At 49.7% G+C, this 10,000-nt stretch overlaps 1 protein-coding gene across 14 annotated transcripts in view; it reads right to left on the bottom strand.

Annotated features, from left to right (window-relative positions):
- Nucleotides 1-9,273, bottom strand: part of LOC118385722 (telomerase-binding protein EST1A) — a 31,050-nt gene extending 21,777 nt beyond the window's left edge. For all 14 annotated transcript variants that reach the window (XM_052520508.1, XM_052520509.1, XM_052520510.1 and 11 more), the window contains exons 1-4: nt 7,217-9,273; nt 6,869-7,061; nt 3,415-3,525; nt 3,140-3,246 (exon numbers count right to left, since the gene is read on the bottom strand). In XM_052520508.1, coding sequence (XP_052376468.1) covers nt 3,140-3,246; nt 3,415-3,525; nt 6,869-7,061; nt 7,217-9,132 — 2,327 coding nt within the window. In that variant the 5' untranslated portion in view covers nt 9,133-9,273. The remainder of the gene's footprint in view (nt 1-3,139; nt 3,247-3,414; nt 3,526-6,868; nt 7,062-7,216) is intronic.
- Nucleotides 9,274-10,000: the final 727 nt, after the last annotated feature.

Below are 10,000 nucleotides of genomic sequence, written 5' to 3'. Positions count from 1 at the left end.
TAACCTGTACCCCCGCACATTGATTCGGTACCGGTACCCCCTGTATATAGCCTCATTATTGTTAAGTCATTTTGTGTAACTTTTTATTTTTTTACTTTAGTTTATTTAGTAAATATTTTCTTAACTATTTATTGAACTGCATTGTTGTTTTAAGGGCTTGTAAGTAAGCATTTCACGGTTGTATTCGGCGCATGTGATTTGATAGCTACCGGTAATTTACTGAAGTTACTGGAATCCTGTAATTTTGGTAATTAACAGAAAATCTATGGCAATCTATTGCAACTTTGGTCATTTATACTTTAATAACTGCATTTTTTAAATTCATATATATATTTATATATATATATCTGTGTCCATATTGTCCAACAGTTCTTAGTAGAGACCATATGCTCCAGGAGAAAATAGCCTAATGAATGAAAAAAAGCATCTAATCAGCAATAGCATTATTTTCAATTACCTCTGCAACTTGTCCAATGATTGACTATTTTCACAACTGCCACCAGTTTAACGGCAAAACATATTGACATAGTAAATTAAATATAGTGCAAAAAAATAAAAAATAGGGGATATTTCATTTTTTAAATGTTTTTTTATTTGACCTTTATTTAACCAGGTAGGCCAGTTGAGAACAATTTCTCATTTACAACTGTGACCTGGCCAAGATAAAGCAAAGCAGTGACAAAAACAACAACAGAATTACACATGGGATAAACAAACGTACTCAATAACACAATAGAAGAATCTATATGCAGTGTGCGCAAATGTAGAAGATTAGGGAGGTCAGGCAATAAATAGACCATAGAGGCAAAATAATTACAATTTAGCATTAACACTGGAGTGATAGATGTGCAGATGATGATGTGCAAGTAGAGATATTGGGGTGCAAAAGAGCAAAAAGATAAATAACAATATGGGGATGAGGTAGTTGGGTGCGCTATTTACAGATGGGCTGTGTACAGGTACAGTGATCCGTAAACTGCTCTGACAGCTGATGCTGAAACCCTCATATTAAACACCAATGGTATTCACTAAGTTTATGGTTTATACTTAGAATGTTTTAGAAGAAAACAATAGTAAAGCAAACATTTCCCAGTGGAAATAAAAACATTAAATTGATATTTTCATTTTTATAAAATAATTCATACTTTCTCATATTTTAATTGCTAGAGACGAAACCCAGTTGTTTGTTCAATTGGTTTGATATTTATGGATATTATGGATTTTTTTTTCTTTTTCTCGTTGGACCTGCGTTTACAATGTATCCAATTTCGGTTTGCATTGTCAACGCTGGCCCTTTCAGTGAATTGGCTAGCAGAGATGTAACCCCCCCCCCCACACACGCACAGTTTTTACAGGGCAGTTTTATGACCTTACAACCACGTTGTAAATACCACAGAGACTTTCCCTGACCATGCAATTGAGAGAGAGCTTCACAGTAAGACAAAGGGATTCTCCCGCTCAATTCTACTACATCCCAGAATTTGAGAATGGAACAATAGTCGTATTTTGGAGAATGTGAAAAGGGTCGGTGGAGAAGCCAACTACGACCCGTCCGTTTTGTTTCATGTTTTGTTTCATGTTCGTGACCTCATACAGCCACATTACCCTCTGTTTATACAGGTGCCTCAGCTATGAGGTTTGCATCTAATTCTTATAGAAAATGAATGAGTAAAGATGAAACTATTTACGAAATGATGTAATGTGATGTTCACTTTTAAAAATGAGAAAATTGTCTTCCCTGTAAAGTTGAACTTAGTCAGTAGCCACGCCCAAGTGAATAGGCATTGGTTGGAAATGATGAACCATCCCCTTTTCTACATTTCTATAAGAGCCCACATGACCCAATTCACATTGAACCAAGCAAACCCCAGCGTGAGCTGTGGTGGCGAATAGTTGGACATCCACTCGACATAACAAAAATTCACTCATGTTCCGAATAGCGCGAGGATTTGTCTTCACGTTTAAAGGGGTCAACCATACAGGCCAGGAAACATGGGAGCTTGAAATGGTATGAACTCTGACCTATTGATCACTCAAGAAGAAATGAGTCCTAGGTGACAGCCTATAAGACTGCAGCTGGAAAGGTAGCAAATCTAGTCCGACAACACTGACCGACGTGGACCAATCTCCAGAGTGAGATGAACCTCTCAGAACACGTGAACTTCTCACATGATGACCCGGAAGTTTCCACAAAGGACGAGGGCGACATCAACTGGGCAAACCAGAGCCTCACATCACCAGCTTCACGTAAATACAATGCATTGCTTTTTCCCGAATGAGCGATCGTTAGTGGCATATATATTTATGTGAGAATAGCTTCCCAGGTCCAATAGAGACCCATGTTCCTTAGTCTTCCTACCAAAACCTCCTTCTCTTCTCTCTGAATTTACCAAGTTATAACCCCACTGTTTTGTCTTGTTTAGTCCACTAGGGACGGCATTTTACTGTATAATGTTATTATGTATTGTATATTCTGAAATTGTTTAATTAGTTAGTAAATAAATAATTGAGCCAATTGGTGTATGGATGATTTATAGTAAAGGGTGGGTTCCTGCAGATAACCAACAATTCACGACGTTCAGATGAGACTGACAAATGTAATAATAATAATTCATTAATAGAAGACTAATTGATCAGATATTAAAATATCTGAAGAGGTGAATATTTTCCATGGTGCCCCGACTTCCTAATTAATTACATTTACATGATCAGTTTAATCACGTAATAATAATTACAGAGAATTGATTTGATAAAATAAGTCTTCACCTTCAATGATACTAAAGACAAGACAGTGTGGTTGTTGGTTTAGCTTTCTGTTACTGTGTAGCAAGTATATGTGTAGGTGCATATTGCAATAAAGGTGTTACGATTTGTTTTCCAACTCTCCCATTATCTGGCTTTAATATACATTCTAGAATGCCATTCCAGCCAATCAGAAATTAGTATTCAACAATGCTGTGGTGTAAGCTACATTTACTAGTCGGGGGAATAGTCTCCCTGAGAAAAATATATTTAGCAAAAGAGACCTGAGAAGACAAACAGGAACACGAGCAGGAACACACATGAATGGACATGTATGAATGGTCAGACAATTATGTGTTTTGTGGTAGCCAATAGCCACGGTTGATGTGCTACGTACCTGCGGGCCTTGCCGTAGTTAGCCGAGTCGCTGGCCTGCTCCCGGTAACGGGCGATGTCCCCCTGACAGATCAAACACCGCTGGGCACTGATCAGAGCATACCTCACCTGAACCAACACACATTAAACATGGTTAATAACACACACACACACACACACACACACACACACACACACACACACACACACACACACACACACACACACACACACACACACACACACACACACACACACACACACACACACACACACACACACACACACACTAGTAACCGTTTTGCGTAGTGGTCGTGGTCTGATGGCCATGCCGTCCATGTAATCCTCCAGTTTAAACTGAAACACCATCTGAAGCTTCTGTAGCAGCGCATCAAAGAATACTGCCCCCTGGGAAACAAACAACAGCATGATAGAAAAAGTTTAGTTCCCTGAAGAAATGTAGTCTGCATACTGTCACCAACACTATTCGCATTACAGTGCTGTTCACGCAATCAGTGCTTGTGTGTGTGTCCGTCTGTCTGTACGTGGTGTCTGTCTGTGTCTGTACGTGGTGTGTGTCTGTCTGTCTGTACGTGGTGTCTGTCTGTGTCTGTACGTGGTGTCTGTCTGTCTGTCTGTACGTGGTGTGTGTCTGTCTGTCTGTACGTGGTGTCTCTGTCTGTACGTGGTGTCTCTCTGTCTGTACGTGGTGTCTCTGTCTGTCTGTACGTGGTGTCTCTGTCTGTGTCTGTACGTGGTGTCTGTCTGTGTCTGTACGTGGTGTCTGTCTGTGTCTGTACGTGGTGTCTCTCTTTCTGTACGTGGTGTCTCTGTCTGTATGTGGTGTCTCTGTCTGTCTGTACGTGGTGTCTCTGTCTGTCTGTGCGTGGTGTCTCTGTCTGTCTGTGCGTGGTGTCTCTGTCTGTCTGTACGTGGTGTCTCTGTCTGTCTGTACGTGGTGTCTCTCTGTCTGTACGTGGTGTCTCTCTGTCTGTACGCGGTGTCGTCTGTCTGTACGCGGTGTGCGTCTGTCTGTACGCGGTGTGCGTCTGTCTGTACGCGGTGTGCGTCTGTCTGTACGCGGTGTGCGTCTGTCTGTACGCGGTGTGCGTCTGTCTGTACGCGGTGTGCGTCTGTCTGTACGCGGTGTGCGTCTGTCTGTACGCGGTGTGCGTCTGTCTGTACGCGGTGTCTCTCTGTCTGTACGCGGTGTCTCTCTGTCTGTACGCGGTGTCTCTCTGTCTGTACGCGGTGTCTCTCTGTCTGTACGCGGTGTCTCTCTGTCTGTACGCGGTGTCTCTCTGTCTGTACGCGGTGTCTCTCTGTCTGTACGCGGTGTCTCTCTGTCTGTACGCGGTGTCTCTCTGTCTGTACGCGGTGTCTCTCTGTCTGTACGCGGTGTCTCTCTGTCTGTACGCGGTGTCTCTCTGTCTGTACGCGGTGTCTCTCTGTCTGTACGCGGTGTCTCCTGTCTGTACGCGGTGTCTCTCTGTCTGTACGCGGTGTCTCTCTGTCTGTACGCGGTGTCTCTGTGTCTGTACGCGGTGTCTCTGTGTCTGTACGCGGTGTCTCTCTGTCTGTACGCGGTGTCTCTCTGTCTGTACGCGGTGTCTCTCTGTCTCTGTCTGTACGCGGTGTCTCTCTGTCTGTACGCGGTGTCTCTCTGTCTGTACGCGGTGTCTCTGTCTGTACGCGGTGTCTCTCTGTCTGTACGCGGTGTCTCTCTGTCTGTACGCGGTGTCTCTGTCTGTCTGTACGTGGTGTCTCTGTCTGTCTGTACGTGGTGTCTCTGTCTGTCTGTACGTGGTGTCTCTGTCTGTCTGTACGTGGTGTCTCTGTCTGTCTGTACGTGGTGTCTCTGTCTGTCTGTACGTGGTGTCTGTCTGTGTCTGTACGTGGTGTCTGTCTGTGTCTGTACGTGGTGTCTGTCTGTGTCTGTACGTGGTGTCTGTCTGTCTGTACGTGGTGTCTCTCTGTCTGTACGTGGTGTCTCTCTGTCTGTACGTGGTGTCTCTCTGTCTGTACGTGGCGTCTCTCTGTCTGTACGTGGTGTCTCTCTGTCTGTACGTGGTGTCTCTCTGTCTGTACGTGGTGTCTCTCTGTCTGTACGTGGTTTCTCTCTGTCTGTACGCGGTGTGCGTCTGTCTGTACGCGGTGTGCGTCTGTCTGTACGCGGTGTGCGTCTGTCTGTACGCGGTGTGCGTCTGTCTGTACGCGGTGTGCGTCTGTCTGTACGCGGTGTGCGTCTGTCTGTACGCGTGTGTGCGTCTGTCTGTACGCGGTGTCTCTCTGTCTGTACGTGGTGTCTCTCTGTCTGTACGTACGTGGTGTCTGTCTGTCTGTACGTACGTGGTGTCTGTCTGTCTGTACGTACGTGGTGTCTGTCTGTCTGTACGTACGTGGTGTCTCTCTGTCTGTACGTACGTGGTGTCTGTCTGTCTGTACGTGGTGTCTCTCTGTCTGTACGTGGTGTCTCTCTGTCTGTACGTGGTGTCTCTCTGTCTGTACGTGGTGTCTCTCTGTCTGTACGTGGTGTCTCTCTGTCTGTACGTGGTGTCTCTCTGTCTGTACGTGGTGTCTCTCTGTCTGTACGTGGTGTCTGTCTGTCTGTACGTGGTGTCTGTCTGTCTGTACGTGGTGTCTGTCTGTCTGTACGTGGTGTCTGTCTGTACGTGGTGTGCGTCTGTCTGTACGTGGTGTGCGTCTGTCTGTACGTGGTGTGCGTCTGTCTGTGTGCGTCGTGGTGTGCGTCTGTCTGTACGTGGTGTCTGTCTGTCTGTACGTGGTGTCTGTCTGTCTGTACGTGGTGTCTGTCTGTCTGTACGTGGTGTCTGTCTGTCTGTACGTGGTGTCTGTCTGTCTGTACGTGGTGTCTGTCTGTCTGTACGTGGTGTCTGTCTGTCTGTACGTGGTGTCTGTCTGTCTGTACGTGGTGTGTGTCTGTCTGTACGTGGTGTCTGTCTGTCTGTACGTGGTGTCTGTCTGTCTGTACGTGGTGTCTGTCTGTCTGTACGTGGTGTGCTGTCTGTCTGTACGTGGTGTGCGTCTGTCTGTACGTGGTGTGCGTCTGTCTGTACGTGGTGTGCGTCTGTCTGTACGTGGTGTGCGTCTGTCTGTACGTGGTGTGCGTCTGTCTGTACGTGGTGTGCGTCTGTCTGTACGTGGTGTGCGTCTGTCTGTACGTGGTGTCTGTCTGTCTGTACGTGGTGTCTGTCTGTCTGTACGTGGTGTGCGTCTGTCTGTACGTGGTGTGCGTCTGTCTGTACGTGGTGTGCGTCTGTCTGTACGTGGTGTGCGTCTGTCTGTACGTGGTGTGCGTCTGTCTGTACGTGGTGTGCGTCTGTCTGTACGTGGTGTGCGTCTGTCTGTACGTGGTGTGCGTCTGTCTGTACGTGGTGTGCGTCTGTCTGTACGTGGTGTGCGTCTGTCTGTACGTGGTGTCTCTCTGTCTGTACGCGGTGTGTGTCTGTACATGTTTCAAGGTCAGTTTTATTAGTCGTATGTACGGGACACACATGATACACACCGTCCCACGAAATGCTTACTTGCAGGTTCCTTTTGGATAACAATAATAAATAACGAAGGATAAGAATAGGAACAAAAAGTACATTTCTCAGTAGAATAGATTAAACATTTCAGCGTAAATACAATAAAGGAAGGCACAATTTATAGTCCAATATTTACACGTGTTTTAGGTAACAGCCGATTGATGGCTGTGTGTGTGTACATGCTGTGTGTTCAGTGTGTGTACCTCGTCCAGCAGTGTCAGTAGCATGGTGGTGATGCGCGCAGCTGAGTCTCCACTGGGGTCTTTGAGGAGCTGTCTGAAGCGCTCTATAACCTGGTAGAACACGTTCTTCCATAGAGCCTGGTCCAGGTTCTGGCTGTCACTGAACTCTATGTCTGTTAGGATCACCCGCTCGTACAGGGTCAACAGGTCAGCTCTGGGGGAGGGGGGGAGGGGGGGGGCAAGTTAAAGAAAGGAGCAGTTTGTTTTTAGACAGCAGGTTGCAGATTTCACCATTCATCCACCCCCCCCCTCCTCCTTTAGCAGGTTAGTGAGCTGTTGCTTCCTCTCCTCTCCATCCCTCTATCTTACCTGAGCTGAGCCATGCGGTCCAGTCCATCAGCACTGAGTCTGTCTCGAGACAACAGGTTGGTGAGCTGTAACTCCTGACTGTCTGCAGCTCTCAGCAGTCTCCCCAGCTCTCCTCTGGCATGTTGCCCAGCCTCCTCAGGGGTTACACCCGCTCCGGATCCACCCCCTGCTACAGCCTCGGGTCCATCCAGGTACCCCTGGCCCCTGTACCCCCCGTAGAACTGACCCGGGTGGTACATGTCGTTAGAGGGGGGGATCTGGTAAGGGCCGGCGGGCATAGTGTGGTAAGGGTAGGGGTAGCGTGTGTTGGGGTTAGGGTTGGCGTTGTAAGGGTTGTCAGAGTTCTGGTACTTGTAGAAGGCCTGGGCCCTGGCTGCAGCCTGCTGCTGGAGGTGGAAGTGCTCTCCCTGGAGGACCGGGGGACTCCCTGCAGCCTCGTCATCTGTATCCAGGAAGTGCAGCGCTCCGTAACCAACGCCTGTCTGCAGGTACATGGGCTGCTGCTGGAGCGATGGATGATGGGAGAGCCCGAGGGCGGGTTTCTGGTCGGGGTTGTTTGGGTCCCAGAGACGCCTAGTTCCTCCGCCCCTTCCTCCTCCTCTCCCTAGCACCGCATCTCTTCCTCCACGGATCCCACCAAACAGAAGCCTCGGCCCGGGCTCTGCCGGCAAATTGGAGAGGTTGGTGTGGGCGGGGAGGATGAGGATGCCCCTCCCCCTGCTGCGAGGCCCAGTGCCCTGTCTGCGTCGCCCCTGGGGGTCCTCGCCAGGGCCTGAGGTAGCCTGGGAGAAGCCTGACTGTCTGTCACTGTGAGATATTCTCAGGAGACCTCCTCTCCCTCCTCCTCCTCTGTGCCTCCCTCCTGTCCCTCTGCTCTCATCCCCCCTTTTCCTCCTCTCCGGGCTCCAGTCCTCCTCTCCTCCGTCTCTCCTCCTTCTCCTCCTCTCATCCATCCATTCTCCCACCTTGCTCTCTTCCAGTGAGTCAGTAGAGGAGTCTCTAGTGCTTCTCCTCCTGTTCTGGAGCTGACCTCCTCCTCCCTCCCCTCTCTCTCGCTCCCTGCGCCCCAACCGGTCTCGTCGGGCCCTGTCCTCCCCCAAACCCCCTCCCTGTCCCAGTCCAGGTCCGTCCAGACTGGTGCCACTGCTGGCAGAGCTGGTGCTGTAGGTGCGGTTCCTGGGTCTTCTGATGTCTGATTTGGAGTAACGCTTAGAGGATGATGATGGGTGGTGGTTGTTGTTGTTAGGACTAGTGTTGGCTCTGCTCCTCTCGTTCCCCTCCGCTGGCCTCTCTCTGTTTCTCCCCATCTCTCCATCCCTTTCTCGGTCTATGTCTCGGGGTCTGTTGTTTCCTCTCTGCTTGTCCCTCTCCATCTCCCTGTCCCTTGGTTCCTCTCTTTCTATGTCTCGGGGTCTGTTGTTCCCTCTCTGCTTGTCCCTGTCCCTCGGTTCCTGTCTTTCTCTGTCTATGTCTCGGGGTTTGTTGTTCCCTCTCTGCTTGTCCTTGTCCCTCGGTTCCTCTCTTTCAGTCTCTTTATCCCTCTGTTTTTCTCTTCCTTTTGTTGGCTGTGTATCTGCAGGACGGTTTGCTTCCCCCTCTTTGTCCCCCTCTGACTCTCTCTTATTTCTCTCTTTAATCACTCGCTCACCCTTCCCCCCTCCTCCTTCCCCTCTTCCTCTTCTCTTGGAGTCCTGATTGCCCCCCTTCTCTCCTCCTCCTCCTCTGTTCCTACGGTTTCCCCTCTCCCTCTTATTCTCCTCTGTCTTCTCACCTCCTCCCTCAACTCCTCTGCTCCTCCTGCCCTCAACGCTAGCCTTCTTCCTCCTGTCTACTTCCTGACCCTCTCCTTTCTCTCCTCCTCCTCTCTCATCCTCCTCCTCTCTCCCAGCTGGGACAGTCACACTGAGTTTCTCCATCTTCCCAGTCAGGTTCTCTGATACAGGGTCTGAGACTGCTGCTGCCGCTTTGCCTGTCTCTCTCCTCCCCTGCCTTCTCTCCTTCTCCTCACACCTGCCACCTCTCCCCTTCTCCTCCCCTCCCCCTCTCTCTCCTCCAGTCTCTTTTTGTGGGGCTGGCTCTCTCCTGACTACAGCCTCCTCTCTAACAGAACCAGACCCAGGACCCGGGGTATTCGGTTTCTTAGCCTCTCTTCCCACTTCCTTCCCCTGGGTGCTGGTGGTGCTCCTTCGCCCCCCCGGCTGATAGATCTCCCGGTCCGGTTTACGAGTCTTCCTGGTGGGCTTGGCAGAGCCAGGGGAACCCCCTGCTGGCTCCAGGAGGTCTGGGTCTCTCCCACTGTGGTCCGTCTCTCTCCCTCCATCTCTCTGGTCCTTCTCTCTCCCTACATCTCTCTGGTCGTTCTCTCCCCCTCCATCTCTCTGGTCGTTCTCTCCCCCTCCATCCCTCTGGTCGTTCTCTCCCCCTCCATCCCTCTGGTCCTTCTCTCCCCCTCCATCCCTCTGGTCCTTCTCTCCCCCTCCATCCCTCTGGTCCTTCTCTCCCCCTCCATCCCTCTGGTCCTTCTCTCCCCCTCCATCCCTCTGGTCCTTCTCTCTCCCTCCATCCCTCTGGTCCTTCTCTCCCCCTCCATCCCTCTGGTCCTTCTCTCTCCCTCCATCCCTCTGTATGGAGCTATGTGGTCCGTTGCCTGAGCACGATGGCCCCCCTGCACTGCTACTGTTGTCGACTCTATTGGTGTGGTGGTCACCTCTTTGAGTCCTCTGTTGTGCAGATGCTCGAGAGCCTTCGCGGTTAAAAGTAAAACCTCCCCTACCATGACTACCC

Source organism: Oncorhynchus keta, chromosome 6 (genome assembly GCF_023373465.1).
Source record: "Oncorhynchus keta strain PuntledgeMale-10-30-2019 chromosome 6, Oket_V2, whole genome shotgun sequence".
Classification (NCBI taxonomy): Eukaryota; Metazoa; Chordata; class Actinopteri; order Salmoniformes; family Salmonidae; genus Oncorhynchus; species Oncorhynchus keta.
The sequence above is the reverse complement of the archived record's forward strand: the minus strand, read 5'-3'. Positions and strand labels throughout refer to the sequence as shown.